The 17,290-nt window shown below is 38.8% G+C and overlaps 1 protein-coding gene across 4 annotated transcripts; it reads left to right on the forward strand.

Annotated features, from left to right (window-relative positions):
* On the forward strand, positions 1-17,163 carry fbxo34 (F-box protein 34). 4 transcript variants are annotated; one of them, XM_052580210.1, is made up of 3 exons: positions 1-201; positions 9,147-9,300; positions 13,968-17,163. In XM_052580210.1, exons 2-3 carry the CDS (start codon positions 9,209-9,211, stop codon positions 16,033-16,035), a joined length of 2,160 nt encoding a protein of 719 aa, XP_052436170.1. In that variant the 5' UTR covers positions 1-201; positions 9,147-9,208; the 3' UTR covers positions 16,036-17,163. The 4 variants fall into 4 exon arrangements, with proteins under 4 accessions (XP_052436170.1, XP_052436171.1, XP_052436173.1 ...); XM_052580211.1 differs by lacking the exon at positions 1-201 and adding an exon at positions 7,026-7,172; XM_052580213.1 differs by lacking the exon at positions 1-201 and adding an exon at positions 9,692-9,911 and having other exon boundaries at positions 9,159-9,300.
* The last annotated feature ends 127 nt before the right edge of the window (positions 17,164-17,290 follow it).

The following is a 17,290-nucleotide window of genomic DNA, read 5'->3' on the forward strand; positions in this document are numbered from 1 at the left end:
AGGCAGTGCCCGCTGCGCGCTCATCTGATCTGATCAGGCGCGCGCAGAAATGAAGCGTTGAGTCCTGAAGGACACACGACTTAAAAAATATGACAAGATGAGATGAATTGACCCCAGTAAATACACAAGGCGACGAAGAGTTTCCTCTTTCAGCAAGCCAGTTCATCTCTCCGTTTCGACTTTTATTCTATTTTTGCTCAGGTCAGTTTTTAATCTTCTATTTCCTTATGTTTGGCTTATTACTCCTACGTGTCAGTCATAAATACATTTAACTTATACGTGACATTAAAGAGTTTCAATGGCTTTAACTTGCATCTAAAGTGATGAAAATGTAGCATTTATTCTGTGCTTTTTCCTGTTGACTCGGTTTGGCATATGCTGAGCGGAACTAGCATTAAAACACCCCCAAAACAGGACCTACGTCCATTTATATGCTCTGAATGACATATTTTAGTTGATTTATTGATTATGCATGTGTATTTAAGTGCATATAACCGTTTAAGTACTCAAATTTTTCTCTCCTTTAAAGATCAGATGTATGTGATGGCGTTTCTGTCAGTTAACGTTAGCTTTAGTGCTAATGAGGTTTGACGCCTCAATATTACATTTATTATTTTTTTGTTTTATTTTTATTTTTTATTTAATTTATCTGACTATATTTGTACATTTTCAACGTGTTTTTAAAAGTGTATAAGTAAGTGCAAATTACTCATGTTTAACTTGTGGTCCCTAATTAATAACTTCACTGTCGACCTTTTTTTTTGTGTGTGTTTTGTGGTCTATTCCTGTTTTCTCTGTTATTTCTTTTATTTATTTTCATGTACGTTTCAGGTTTGTTTTTATTCTTTTAAGAAAGCGTGCCTCACATTGTAAAGAGTTTTAAGAGACTTCAGATATACAGAGTTGTAATAGTTCTAAGTAAATAGTTTTTTCATTCAGTCACATTTCAAAAGCCTTTCTGACTCTTGAAGTCTTTCAGATAACATACTAATGAGAATTTAGGTAAACATGCTGAATTAGACCCATCATAAGCCCTATTATGATAATATGACCACAATATGATTTCTATAGAGACCATTCTACCTAACTGCTATCATTTAACCCAAACACAGACACGTCATGGTGTCCATGTGCATTAGTTGACCTGAGAAAGCGTAAGTTGTTGGAGGTGAATGAGACACTAAAGCGGCAAAGAACACATAATGTTTAACTACTTGATTACACATATGAACTTTGTCTCTGCAAAAAGTGTTGATGCCAGCACTTCAGTCTAACTGGTTGTAGAAATAATTAAACAAATTTTGACAATAGATCAAGTATATTAATTTAAGTATATTAATCGTTATTTGTCTAAATTAAGTGACTTTTTTTTTTTGTTATAGGCATTTGTTGGTTACCAGACACGTGGTTATTAGACACTTATCTATACCAAAATCAGTCATACAAAAATAATCTTTCTAGTCTGTGCAAGATTGCCTTCCTGAAGTCAAGCTTGCAGCCAAATTTTGATCTGAAGCCTAACTTGTTTTTAACGGGTCAGTTGTTACCAACAGTGGGCTGGTCCGCAAACCTTTTTTTTTTTCATAATGGGGGAGGTGGAATGAGCATTTTGAAGCTCTAAAGTTTTGGTAATTTTCAGATCAGGAGTGCAAAGTGCAGGCTTTTATCTTTGTTGGTCAGCTACATGTCAAAACCATGCCATGCATCCCATTAAAGATATGATAAATGTCCTCTTACTTATTTGTCAGATGATGATGTGGTAGTGGGGTAGTTTTGTTTGTGGTCAGGAATTTTCTGCTGTCCTTTTGTTACCGTCTAGGCCATGTTAACTCCGATTCACTTGCTTTTACATTTTCAGCCTGATTTATTTTAGGCGGCTCAATGTTGTCAAGGTGGCACATTGTTTTCTGAAAGGTCTTTAAATCTAAATTTTAATCATATCTTTGTGAACAACTGGAGAGCTGCAGAACATGTGTGAAGCTGTGTTAAAGCAAACATAAATTTTTGCGATACACAACCCGGAAAGTTCAACACCAACCTGACCAGTAAATGACTCTTAGATGAGTTAGTGTGATACAGAGGCATACCATAATTGTATAGTGATTACATACAAATTAAGTTTTTGGTGTTTAGAGAAGTAATTTTAGTTTTAGCCACAGAAATCTAGCATATACTCTTGGACCATTTCTAATGAGTAGTTTAAACAATTCCTCCTATCAGTCCAATCAAGAGATTGGCTTATTTGGCAGGCATTAAGTTTATTTGGCAAGCGAAAGTATTGATTTAAGCAACTGGTGTCATGTTGAAATGGGCTGAATTACAGCAGGTTTCTTTTGATGGCTGCCTTATGCAATACAGCGAGAATACACTTAGTTAAGTGAGCACTTCATAAAACACAATTGAGCCCGACCACCACCTGTTTGAACACAATGAGCTCTTACGAAGGGAAGTCTGACAACTGGACTGCTTACACAGGTTAAGAAAACCTGTTTGGCCACTCGGCCTGGAGTCATGTGGCAGACTAAAGGGAAGTGTGAAGCAGAAATGTGTACCTTACCTCACTCTGAAAACCACTGAAAGCTTTTATACAAACCTCTTGCAGGTTGGGACAAGCTTTTGTCTCGAACATTGGCAGGTCTGCAGTATAATATGTGGTTATGATCGCGTTACCCCCTTTGGAACTGGGGTTTAGTGTGTTTTTCATCAAGCCTGAAATGCTTTGAACTATTTGTGTGGCAAAAATGTGTGCCATGTCTGACAAACTCGTCATTATTTGGGCAGCAAATAGCCTTTAATGCATTCTTAATGCATGCAGTTTTCCAGCATACCTCTGACCAAGTCCTTTTGTTTTTGTTTGACAATGTTTTTGGTCTAATATGTTTGTGGGCAGAAATGCACAATAGAGATATACTAAACTACCTACATTTAAAATTCACTCGGTGATCTGCCTGAATGACTATAATGGACTGAATAATTGGGCAGTTTTTTCCATATTTATAATGATTTACAATGACAAAATCCAGTTAAACAAGCTGACCTCATTTGGTTAGTTTTATGTAAATGGACATTATTCTATTAGTCATCGAAAATGTTCAATTTATTTATTTATATTTGAATGGTGGATAGTCGCCAGCATATGGTTTCTGTAAGATACCATTAGGCATATTTTAGTGGATACTTATGTATTTAATGCTACTTGGCATTCTTTTTCTTTCTTAAAATTTACTTAAAGTAGATTGTTTTCGAAGTTTAACCAGAGAAACTAGATTTTTTTTTTATGGTAATGGAATTTTTATTGAAATAATAAAATGTATACACTGATATATGCTATGCTACCATTCCAAAATCAATAAAAATGTAATGTAATTTTGAGCAAGGACACATTAAATCGTCAGAAGTGACATTAAAAACATTTATGATGTTACAAAAGATTTATTTAAAAAATGTTCAACTTTCTATTTAACAGTGAATCCAAAAAAATAAAAATAAAAATAACAACAATCAACATTCCAAAAAACAACAACAACAAAATTTGAACAGTGCCCAAAGAATATTAAGCAACTGTTATCAACATCGATAACAATAATACATGTTTTTTAGCATCATATTAGAATGATTTTTGAACGATCACGTGATACTAATGGAATAATGATGCAGGAAATTCAGCTTTGCATCACAGGAATAAATACTATTTTAAACATTATTAAAAAAAGAAAACCACTCATTGCAGACAGTCTGTTAAGCCCTACTAAGAACAATCGTGTAGCTGGCACACCTTCTTAATGAGATCATATGGCTGTGTTCACATGTCTGCTCATTACAGACATTTATGACAGTGGGTGATTTAATAGCAGAGTGAGACAGAAGACAGATAGCAGTTACAATGGCAACAAATTTGTCTCGGAAAGCCGACAAGGGTGCAAGGTGTGTTCAATGTATCAGGTTTCAGCAGGCAAAGACCATTCAAAGGTCTGGTTTTGTCTGAGGTAATGCAATGAATGTATATTGGTGATGCATTTTCATGCTGCTTGTCCTGGCTGGTTAGTTTGGGTTGGGCTTGGGATGTTGATATGCTTGTTGACCTGGCCTTACTATTCCTAGTATGGTGTCAGAGTAGCACCGTAGTATTTGGCAACAGGATGATTGCACATTCACACACCCTTATCGTGAACGGTCGCTCAAAGTGCCACAGAAGCAATTGCAGAGCATGTGTGAACTTTTTATTGAGATATGGCATTCAGAGCCATGGCTGTTAGGAAATCGGAGGGTCTACAGTTGTTGATGTCTTCATTAAGGACTTTGAGGCAGATTGATTGTCTTTGTTGTTAGCTTCCTGAACTACTGTTGACCTCTTTCAAAGGAGATCAGTCTGCTGAGTGGCTAACTCTGGTTGGTTCTTGGACTATACGATAAAGTCTTCTGACATCATATGCAAACATTGAATTGGTACACAAGTCTGTTTGGGAGCAAACACTCATTTGTCATGATAATCTTGTGCTAAAGTGTTTTGGCTTTCACATTTGTAGTCGATTTAGTCTTATTATTGACATCTGTGCTAACAGTTTATTAATTATTAAACATAAGCGCATATATCAATCAATGTATTTGGGTCAGCAATCGAAACAACAGTGGTCAGAAAGGGCAAAGATAATAGCAAGCTTGTTTGTGAGTCAAGAAACGTGCGAGAAGGCGGAAAATCATTGCAAAATAGCTCCACCACAACCCATCTACAGCAGTTATGGGAAAGAAAACTCCCAATACTTTGATTTGAAAGCGAACCAAATCAAATATAAAAGTGGATGCTGTCCATATGCCAAGTGCATTGAAAAATGCATTGACTCCCTTTGCTGGATTTGAAATAGAAAACCACAGAGTTGCACAGTGTTTCTGAGGAAGGGAAGTTGTACTGAAGAACCGGTGGGAAATTGAACTGAAGTCTGCTGCAGTGTATTTAGGTTAGCTAAATTGTAGGCCAAAAACATCCATGCTTATTAACCGCTCAAAAATCCCTGTATAAATCCCACTCGGGAAGATCTCCCATCTCCTCTCACTTACAAACCCTACTTTTACTATGCATAACCTCATATCTGCATATCATTTCCATGCACACTCCCATCCACGGGAGACCATGTTTAACACTAGACATTAAGGAAATGTGAGATAAGTACTATAAATACAGTTTGTGCCATACATACATTTTTATTGCTAAAAATCATCCAATTTCCTTATGTTTTAAAACAAATATATCAAGATAAAAACAAAAACTGTTTAAAATAGTTATCAGATTAATATTTTAGAATACTTTTTTTTTTGTTTTTTTGACACTGGCCAAATAGTTGTTTTAAACAATTCAAATCAAACTACATTTATGTAGTTTTGTTGATAAAGGTGAACAATTTTTAGCTATTTTTTAAAGGAAACAGATCTATTTATTGCAGTGTAAAATTGTCTGACACTGTGCATCACTAGCAAAGTATTTTAAAAAGGAAACATGTAAATCTTAGAGTTTTCTTCAAGTTGTAGCCTATCCTTCAAAAACAGCAGTAGCCTACTTTTAATAATGTTGTAGAGATGCCTTCATGCTCATCAACACCTCTGTGCAGCTGCGCTTTTGTACCGTAAGCTATTATTATTGGCCTTTTCAAGATCTAAATTCATATTCTTTGGTTTAACTTTTGTGCAATGACTGCATGTGTTTTCAGTGTCTATTTTTATTAAGAACGTGGAATATTTAATGTAAATGTGATTATCGACATGAAAACAGTTACTTGATTATTTTTCTCAGTACAGGAAAAAGTTTTTGTATGCATGGGTCAGAGTTTGCATACATGTGTGTAATTTTCCCATCAATTTTTTTTGACCTTTTGCATAGGAAGGGCTGGTTTTGTGCGTATGCAACGGTTATAAATGAGCCCTACTAGTGTATTTTCGGTTTGATTATTTATATGTATAGAATTGCATTGATAGTTCTTTTTACAACACTAGTATGTTTACTGTTTATAATATGCAAATTATCTGTATACACAGAACTGCCGGATGACCAAATTTGCATGCTATATGGAATACTGTATTCCTCTATGCAAAGTTTTCAACTTGACCATTTAATTTCCTATGTGATGACTGCATTGGGACCATTATCAACCACAATTAAATCTCTCTTGACTTACAATGAACTCAAACTGCAAATATTTATTTATTTATTTTGAAATTAAAAATGATTATATATCCAATCAAAACATGCGTAGTAAGGTCATATGACTCCATTCTTATAGTGAAATGCTTATCATAGCATAATACATAATTGTTTTGCATTCCATCTTTGACAAATTTTTAGCAAGTATACGTTTCATAGTGTGCAATATTTAAAGTTGAATTCTGAATATGGCCCTGTGGACATGACATGTATCTTTCTCTTTTGGTTTGGACCAGACGCTCCAAGACCCTTTCTACAAACTCAAAGGCTCCTCTATTTGAAAGAGCAGCTGAAAATTCTTGGGGTTTTGTACTGTGAGAGATGTGTGGTTCTTTGATTTATGTTCTTAGTTTTTACATGGCCCGAGATCTGGAAAGATCTATGAAAGCTATTGTAGCAGCTGGTCTGTTTTAGACGGTCTGGAAATGGCATTGTGAAAGCCCCACCTCTCCTTTTGAATGAGTGCCATTGTTTTTGGAAAAGCGCGAGCAAGTTTAGGTAAAGGAAGTGTGATATGAGAAGTTCTCGGGCCTTTAAAGGACTTTGTATGTGCATTGTGCAGTTATGTGTGTGTGTATTTCAGTTTCTCACATCTTGTTTTGTTTTCATCACTGCATGTAAAGTTTGTAAGATATGTGCAGGCAGATTCTGTGCTCAGACCCTGTTCTACAGCGAAGGTCCAAAAGTATTGATTATCTTTGCCATTTATAGGCATGCAGGGATCTTGAATAGCCCATTGGCTCCTTATCAGACCTGCGTTTATGTCCTCCGGCAGGCGCACACGTGCTTGTAAAAGGAGCCCTCCTGTCCCAGCCAATCACTACTGCTTAGGTGAAATTCTGGAGGGTGTCAGTCAGACCAAATAAAACCACGTGCTGTGCTGAAGACTGTGTACATCTTCATCTGTATTGGAATACTGTGCAAATGTCAGAACGGAGGAATTTACAATGCATTGACTTAGCGAATAGCTTGGATGCATGTGAGTAAATGTAAAAGACACGCATGTACAAAACGGTCAGAGACACTCGTTTGAAAAACATTGACATTGTTGTAAGGATCGTTTTTTTTACACTGCACATGCTTTTAGGTGGTTACTCAATTGTGAATTTGCCTCAGGAGTTGCATGAATATGCTAGTACTTGGAAGGCATGGAAAGAAAGATGAAATGAGGTTATCTCTGCTTTGTTTTGGTCTCCGTTGAGACCATGTAATCTTGTCCTCAGTGGTGAGCTCAGCCGGTGTCCGTTAGCCAGTGTTTCATTGTGGGCTTATGGATGGGACACAGGGATAATGTTCCAAAAACATTTTTTTTCATGCTTATCTGCTTCTCATGGGTGAAGTATCTCTTTGAAAACAAACTCCTTGCCTGCTTTTCTAGCCCCTGGAGGGGAAATGGGAATAAGAAATCCAGAGCCATGTGTTCTGTTCAGATTTACTTCACTTGCACTTATCTATGAAGTTTTATTTATATTTCCATACTATGTCTGTAATAATCTTTTGAGCTGTAATTTGACCTTCAGATTGTGAATTTTTTTTAAATTATTTGACATGATATGCTAACTGTTTTTAAATTTGTAAGGAAGTAGTTGATGTCACATTGTGGATTATATCTTAACAGTTTCTTTCTTAACAAAATGGTGCTGTGCCTGTGACCCAATTTGTTACCAATTCAGGTCATTAAAGCTTTCTCATGCTGGTGTTCTCTGTCTCTTATCTAAGTTTCTGTGTCTGTCATTTAGCCTAGTTGTTTTAGTATTACACCCTCACAAGTGCTTGCTGCATACTGCATTGCCTATTTAAGTTAAACTGTGGTTACTCTAGGTTTTTTGCATGCACAAGTACATCTGACCCTTTCACACTTTTGCAGATTATGCAGAATTGAGTTTTACCAACAAGATCAAATCTGTAATGCATTGGTTAAATGTTTTGTGGAAATTTGCAGGTCAGAGTTAACCAAACTTGAACTTTATTATGCAGTGGAAGACATTTCTGGCCCTTTGTGACCATGACTTAATTGTTTTCGACATTAAATACTCCATAATTGCCATAAGACCCCATAATGCATCACAGCCATAACTACACCATCTCATTGGAATGTACAGTTTCATGTTCTGTTGAGGAAAAGCATTTGTAGCCATTGCCATTAAAATAACCACTACAAAATATTCAGGGTTTTTGAGAATTTAGGCCTATAGATTACACATTTGTGTCTGAGTGTTTTTTAAAAGGTTCTGCAAACTGGCTGGTCAGTTTGCAGAACCTTTTCAAATAGAGTCATTGAGTATTTTTATATGTACAACACGATGCTCCTTACTAACTGATCAGCTCATGAGAACCAGGTGCAAGAAAACATGTTTGTGCCAATTACGAAATCATCAGTTTTCTCCAATATTGGGATTATAATGGTCAATGAATCAGATGGGAAAATGGGCAAAAGTCAGTGTGTGCTGACTGGGGTTTTGTCTAAGCCATTTACGCGACCTACACAGTTATAAAAATATGAAGTTATAGTTTTTTTTTTTTTTTTTAGCAGATGTTAAAAAGGTGACTTGCAAATTATGAATACTACAACAAAAGCTTTGCAAACCATAATGTGTAAAGTGCTGCAGGTTTCAGAAATAAGAAAAGTACCAGATATGTGCTGAGACCACAGAAAGAGAACTGAGAGGGGTTAACAGTAAGTGTTTTAAAGGTTAACAGCGAGTCAGGTGCTCACGAAAACTGTTCTAATGGATGTTTTTACTGCTTTTGGAACTTCCCAACTATACAAACCAATATAAAAAAAATCTAATAAATGTTAACTATTTTAATTAAAATACTAGAGTTGATAGTAAGTTTATACTGTATAAGGGTCTTATATTTCAAAACTATCCTTGTATAGACTCTGTACATGTGTATAATAAGATGGAAAGACAAACTGTTCTCAATTTTGTCCATCAATGTTGTTTTGCAGTGAGGCTGGAGTCCTGAGCCCTTCTGTTGGGAGACATCGCTCGTACTGGAGGGAGGAGCCTAATGCCTCAGAAATGTGAAACTATCAGTTACTGCAACCCCACCCCTTACCGGGATCCACGGTTACGAGCCTCCAATCCGCCATCAGTCTGGAGGTAATTAGTACTTACTACACTCAAGCCTATTCATGACATCACACATTTTGAGAGTAATTTGATGGTAATTCACTCGCATTTGTTTAGATCGCAGAAACCAAAGTGGATTCATTCTGTTCATTTCCAGAAAAACAACAAACTGTTTCATCTGTTCATCATCATGGATATCGCCCTCTATCCAGGATGTTTTTTATTATTTTGTTTAGACGAGACAGCCAACATCAACACATAATAACAACTCTAAAGGCATTTACAATGTAGATTTGCCATTCATTTGGTGTTGGGGGGTGAAGAAAAACAAGCTGATCTGCGTGTGTTTAGCTTCACAAAAAGTGAGATTCTGTTCCAATCTCTCGTTTAATCACCCTCGCTGTTGTCTTGTCTCACTAAGCTACATGAGCTATAGACTGCAGCAACACATGTGGCGAAGTGGTCCGACCCAGATGCGCAGCCTTTTCCTCAGGAAGAACAGTGTTACGACATAATTGGAGCCAAAGTAGACTTCATAATCGTGACCTCATCCTTATTCGTTCCCCACTCCATTCCCATCAGTTGGACAGGTCCTCTGGCAGGCCCCTTTCAAAGGAAGTCTTAAATGTTTACAAGAAGAGGCAAGCAAACAAATCTGTTAACTTAAGCAGCGTGCTGATTTTAGTATGATCTCACTTCATCCTTTGACATTATTCATTCTGATGTTTTGCTTTTCACTTGTATTTGTTTTCTTTTTACATAATGCTGTTGTGCTTTTTTTGCCTTCAACTTATCATTAGCTCACACATGTGTTTTGGCCTGTAGTCTCAGGGAAACTTTGAGTTGTGCGTGCCTTGAGGGCAAGGGTTGGGCGGCAGCTGTATGTTGTTGCCAGATTGAGTAATGGGTAAAAATCAGCATTTGAGCACCAGATAGGAGCTGGCGTACCTCCAGGGTAATCATACTCCTGTCGAGCAATGGTACTGCAGTGTGTTCCTCAGCAAACAGTCAGTACAGTTCTTTGGTCTTTTTTTATATGGTATTTTGGCATCCAAAAACTTGTAAGTCAAATAAGATGTTTAACTTTTATCATTTCATGAACAAGGGGGGGGGGGGGGAGCTAGCAAACTCAGTCCATTACCTTCCTGTATTCAGTGTTGACATTTTTAATCAGACTACCTTTTTCTTTATGCCCTGACCTAGTGTTCTCATAAGTACTGACTTCAGTACCAGTCTGTACTGAAAGTTTAAAAATGTCCAATCAACGTCAAATCGGCAGCGTTTAAAAATCCAAAATTCAACTGTACTCAGATGCTAGTGGGAAATGGACATTGTTTAAATTCCAGTACCAACTGGTACCGAAGTCTGTGTTTTTGACAACACTAGCCTGATCAAAAATTGTCCAACTGTTGAAATTATGTAGGCCTACCTCTTAAGATAATATACAGTATTTGACCTTTGCTAGCACAAAGAAAAAAACTGTCAAGAACAGGAAGTCTGAGACAGGGTTGTGCCAGGAAATGTGAGCGTGCCTGTATCCATGGACAATCAAAGCCACTGTATACTTGCCTTTTGTGTTATCCCACATTTTGTCCAAGACACCAGCTCAATAATATGATTCTGACCTTACAGATTGCCCTCCCCTGCTGTTTGCCACAAAGGAAGGTTGGCACAGAAGGAGATGTACTAGTCTATGCAAGCTTTCCATGGACACACCAAATGGTATTCTCACTTGTCAATGGACATGCCACTTTCCATGTTTACCATCCAATGAATGGCTGCAGGCCATGCTCTTCCCCCCCTTTTTGAGAAAGCAAGTCACCTCCCACTCTCACTTTGGCTCTGAAATAACTGTCCACAATGACCAAATGCCATCCCATGTTAAGTCACATGAGAATCCCCTGTACCATTTTATCAGGTCTGAATCTGCACTGGAGGAATGCCTTATATGCACTTGTGTCTGTGAGAGTTCAGTCCTCCCACACATAGATACTACTATTGGTGGTGCCGCAGGCTTGTTTGTAGGGCAGCTGGGTCTGTGTCAGCTGAGTGCTCGTGTAAGAACCCAGCTGTGTCTGGACCTGGGTGGCTCTGCTCCCATTATGCCAGCCTAAGGGCCAGAGGGAACAGCTAGCCCTTGTGCTCATTGTGATACTTCTGCTTGAGGAGTTATTTACAAGTATGCACATGCTATATAATCACGTGGTAAAAACACTGCTAAGATGACTTGCACCAGCAGATTTTTCAAGTTTCCATATTTAGATGCTTTTGTGCTTTTAATCTAGAGTTTATATCTAATTTGCATGAACAAAATTTGCAATAATTAAACTTTTTTAAACAAATTATAAAATGGGCACATTAAAGAAATTGCTTTTTGGTATTGAGTTTTTGATTAAGAAATGCAAATATGCACTTTACCTTATCTGTTTCTAAGCCTGTATGATCCTTTAACAGAGAAGAATGTTCAGCAGAGTATGTTGCATTTTTCCATATGTCAGACAACTTGTAGTAAACATGGACTGTCAGGCTTCAAGTCAAGTCACCTTTATTTATATAGGCCTAGTGTTCCATACAATACTGATTGTCTCAAAGCAGCTTTGCAGTTTTAGACTGGAAAATATTGTCAATAATGCAAGCAACATCAGTAAACACTTTCAGGGATACCACAACTAGGGCCCTATGATGCAGAAAACGTGGAGGGAATCGCAGAATCCAGTCATAAAAATGGAATTTACAGTTTAACGCAGAATGGCACAGACTTTGCCAAATTTTGAATTGATTAATAAAAAATAGGTCATTGCACTTACATCAAATCACAATATGGACTAATATCTGTAAATGTTAAGCCGGAACAGTCTATTTAAATATGAATCCTGCATGTTCTGCTTGTCTCTGTTAATGAATGGAGCAGAAGCGCAATTTCCTTTATCACAGACACTGAAGTGCGCGTGACGCTCGCGGTAATTTCAGTGTCTGCTGTCTCACTAAATAAGGATGTGAACACATGAACAGCATCTCCAGAACTGCTCTGACAGTCACTTCATGAGCATTTGACCATTTGAGTAAAACTAGCGTCACATCACATACACAGAACTGTAAATGTACATCAACCCGTCAAAATAAAAGGCCGGTTTAGTTTAAGGGGGGGTGAAATGCTCGTTTTCACTCAATATCCTGTTAATCTTGAGTACCTATAGAGTAGTACTGCATCCTTCATGCAACTCCAAAAAGTCTTTAGTTTTATTATATTCATAAGAGAAAGATAGTCTGTACCGATTTTTCCCGGAAAAACACGACCGGCTGGAGGCATGACGTGTGGGCGGAGCTAAAGAATCACGAGCGCCAGTAGGCTTTTGCGTTGAGCGCGTCTGGGAGCTGTGACACCGTGAGGACAAAACAAACCATGGCTAACAGTCAGATTCAGCATATATTTATGATCCATAATCAGATCCAGAGGCTGAAATTTAACAAGAGCAGCATCAGCAACAACGTTTCTATGTGGTATGTACTGAAACTGTATATATTTGCTTAGCGGTTTTGGAAAATGACTAAGTTCCACTTTGTCGTCTTTTTTTTTTTTTTTTAAGCTGTACATGTGGAAATGCAGTTTGATGACAACATCGCATGTTGTTTACTTGATGTGCTTACGCGCCGATAGTTAACAACACAGAGATATTTGAAGCAGTTTTACTCACCGCCTGCGGTTCCAACACACGATCGTGACCCTTTTTCATTGGAACTGCATTATCCTTAAGAAATAAACGATATGCAAATCCAGCGTCAAACTGGACCTTGTTTGTAAAACAAGCATCTTCGAAATGCAGGGGAACAAACAAAAACACTTGCACAACTCCGTTGATGCTCTGTAAAAATAAACTCCATCCACTGGTCCCTTAATGCTGTTTCTCTTTTGGTAATCTGTGCAGGGTTGTCTTGCCCTGGCAACCAAAAACACACTCCTTTTGTGACATTTTGCGACGCTCTCGCTCTGATCAGTGAAGTCTGTTGTGCTCTCATTGCTCTGCTATACCGGAGCGCGCGCTCTTCTGGCAGACGTGCCCTTAGGACCATATAAGGAAATTCCGCTCCATCTAACGTCACACAGAGCCATACTCGAAAAAAACTTTCCGAAACTTGTGACAAACCGGAAGGAGTATTTTTGGAACAGAAACGTACAACTTAATTTTTGAAACTTTGTCCATGTTTAGCATGGGAATCCAACTCTTTAACAGTGTAAAAAACTCAGTATGCATGAAATAGCATTTCACCACCCCTTTAAAGACAAGTATTTGGTAGAGATCTATTTAATATGATTCTATTTAATTAAGCAAAAACACATTTTATCCGATTAATCGATGGGATTTTTGGTAGAATTCTTGATTTACTAAAATATTCGATAGCTACAGCCCTAATTGTATTGCTTGAAATTTAAGTGTCCCCAAAATTGGCAAAGGAACCCAAACTCCATTGGTGACAAAAATAGAGAAAAAAAAAAAAAACCCTGGAAGAAACCGGGCTCAGTCGGGGGCCAGTTTTCCTCTGGCAAGATGAAACCAGCATGGTGTTGTTTAATTTAAGTTAAGTTTAAAAAGACTTCTCGTGCAGCCCTACTTTTAAGATATAATCAAGTTAAAACTTTAGTGGAAACACCTTGTATTTGTTTTAAAAATTCTCTCTTTTATCCCTTTTTTTCTTAGGATTACCACCATGCACCTCAAGCCATACCCCAAACCACAAGATACAGAGATACATCGGGAATCTGTGCACAATGAAACAAGAGACCTCCATGCCAACCAGCAGGGAGTGCTCAGAAAAGATTGGGTCAGTCGCCAGGGGTGTGGGCTCATGGGCTCACCTGGCAATGGCACAGCCAACCGGTGTCCCCTCAGTGTCATCTCCACCAACACCCTACGATGTGGCAGTGGGAGCAATGCACCAACTAGAGTTAGTGGGGCCCGCAAGAGTAGAGCATCCTCTCTGAAAACCAGTTCTTTAGTTCTGGTCTCACCTTCAACTGGTTTGGAGAATGAAAGCTCACTTAGGATCTACCAAGGAGAAGATGCAGAGGGATCTTTGGATATATGGGCTGTCATTAAACCTGGGAACACAAAAGAGAAAATCGCTATTTTTGCATCTCAGAAGTGTGGCAGTACTTGCAGTAGTGTTGTTGACAACACCTCAGAAACAGAAGCCATTGCCCCAGAGCTGCGAACTGTCTCTGTTAAAAACAAAGGCTGCTGGGATGGTGACTGTTCTGTGGCTAAACGCAGGAAAAGGTCTGAAAACCAAGAGAAGTCAAAAAGTATGGAAACTTCTTCCCCAAACACTGAAATACTGAAAGTATCCCAACAGGAGACCCTCAATGAGAACATTGATCCATTCAAAGGAGTTGCAGATGATGCAGTCAGGACAGAGGGAGAAGAGGATGAAAAGGCACTATCTGTGGTGGAGATGGTGGCATACCTGGAACAAAGAGCCAGCGACCAACAGGTGATCTCCAAAGTCCCATCCTTACGCAGCACCATAACTTTATCCAAAGTTGGAACCAGCCCTCAGCCCACAGAGCAGCAGTCCAAGGTTGCAGAAAAGTTGGAGGTCCAGGAAGAGGAAGGAGAGTCTGTTCGAGTTCTGGATATGGTAGCCAAGTTGGAGTCGCAGTGCCTGAGTAGACAAAGCCTTGGAGAAGGTGGAGGAGACCTCTCTCGAAACAATAGCTTACGGAGGAAGGTGGGGCGTGTGCTTTTGGCAGGATCAGAACCTTACCTATTGCCATCTGAACCAGTTTCACCTTCTGTCCCTCAGGACTCTAGAGTTGAGAGTGTCCCACAGCAACTGGATAGTGATTTAGACAAACTGAGTTCCCCACCTAAGACCCTTGAGTCGATAGAGACCTCGCAGTGTGGGCTTGACACCTGCACCCTCAAGGACGTAGAAAGTTCTTGTATCTCAAGAGAGGAAACTAGCACAGCTGCTGAGACCGTGCAGTCCTCACCAAAGGATGCCAGCTCAGAGTACAGTGAGGAACCGATACCAGGCATGTTATTTTTTGCCAAATCTTCTACTCAGTCTCTGAAGGAGCATCGGCTGCCTTCCCCATCAAAGAGCAGATCACTGAACAAAGAGCCTTCTCACATCCAGGACCTTGAGCCTTTTGTCGACACTTTAGTGTCTTACAATGAGGAGATCAAGGATGGGCTTATGGCTAACCAAAATCATCAAACATTCGAGGAGACCGAGAGAAGAGAGACTTGCAGAGTTAATCCGGAGCCTGTGCCTTTTCCATTACGCCGCCTAGTGTCTCATGAGTTTCTTGAAACTCGCTTTAAGATCCAGCTGCTTTTGGAGCCTCAGCAGTACATGGCTTTCCTGCCGCACCACATCATTCTAAAGATCTTTTGCTTGCTTCCTACTGAGAGCCTGGCTGCCCTCAAATGCACCTGCCATTACTTTAAATTTCTCATTGAGAGTTACGACGTACGGCCGGCGGACTCTCGTTGGGTGAGTGATCCACGCTACAAAGACGATCCCTGCAAGCAGTGTAAGAAGAAGTACGACCGTGGTGACGTTTCGCTCTGCCGTTGGCATCATAAGCCCTACTGCCAGGCGCTACCATATGGCCCGGGATACTGGATGTGCTGCCGTAGGTCTCACAAAGACACACCTGGTTGCAATGTGGGACTTCATGACAACCGCTGGGTCCCTGCCTTTCATAGCATCAACATGCCAATTTACAAGAAAAGCAGGGACACTGACGAGGATCTGTAGTGTGCCAGAAAAGACAACTGAAGTGTGTGTTTTATTTTTGAGGCCTGTGTATAAGTGAGAGTAGCTAGTGTGAATGGGCTGTGTGTTGCCAGTGAGCATGTGCGCCTTTTAATGTATAGTGCTTACAACCAGGTTGCTTAAACTAATAAGAAATTGCTGGGACTCTATTCTGCCAACCAATCACTAATTCCCCTGTCAAAAACCCTCCTCAGGTCCTTAATGTTGTTCTGCACTTTAACCTTTAAAGATTGAATTTTGCAGAGTTCTATCTGGGTACTGCTTGATGATTTTTACTTTGAGTAAGCATTACTGACTAACTTATTTTTATTTTTTTTCAGTTTAACCACCATTCTTTTTCTGTGCTTCGTAACACACCCTTACTGTATTTCCTGCACTGAGGTTGACTTTGTCTGCAATGTAAATGCTCAAAAATGTTGAACAGTTCAGTTTATCTACCTTTGTACTTGTATATGTGATTAACTCATTGGCCAGTAGGGAAACTTTAAATGAGGGCACAATGAGTTATTGACACATTTGCTTGATTTCCCCATCTCCCGTTATCATCTCTTAGTACCGCTAAAAAGTCCTGGGATGTTAGGTTGTGAAATGACTTTGCGACTTGATGGGATTGACTTTTTGAGTTCGTTCTGAGCCTAGATGTTTACATTGTACATAGCACAGATTCCTATATATCATAATACATAATAATGAATGATGGCACGCGTGTGGCGTGAAATGCATTTAATCTTAATATGGGGTAAAATGCTTTGTTCTTTTTATGCTCTTTTTGTGTGTATATAGATATCCTAGTGAAATGGTCGCTCTTGTTCTGCAGTTGGAAGTCTTGTGATAAACCTCTGCGAATGGGTAGTGCATATTCTTCTCAAATTTTAAGTGTTGATATCTCCCTTGTATGTTGTGCTGTTTCTTGACTGGAAACATTTGAATGTGGGAAGAGCATTTCTCCATCTTGACAGCGAATAACTGAACCCCATCTTGAAAAAAATATACTTTTTTTTTCCCCGAAGTGTGTCAGATTTTTAAAAATTATTGTTAATGACATTGCTGTGTTCTGCCTGTTAAGGCATTTTACTTCAATAAAGTATATCTATGAGAATTTGTAACCAATGTTCTGCTCTCTCTATCCTTCTCTCTTATATGCATTACACAGCAGATTTGTCTTGATCAGTCAAACTGTCTTTCTGTTAGTGTAAGCAAGGTTTGTTATAAAAAGAAATAGTTATTTCTTTTTGGT

This window comes from Carassius gibelio, chromosome B17, assembly GCF_023724105.1.
Source record: "Carassius gibelio isolate Cgi1373 ecotype wild population from Czech Republic chromosome B17, carGib1.2-hapl.c, whole genome shotgun sequence".
NCBI lineage: Eukaryota > Metazoa > Chordata > Actinopteri > Cypriniformes > Cyprinidae > Carassius > Carassius gibelio.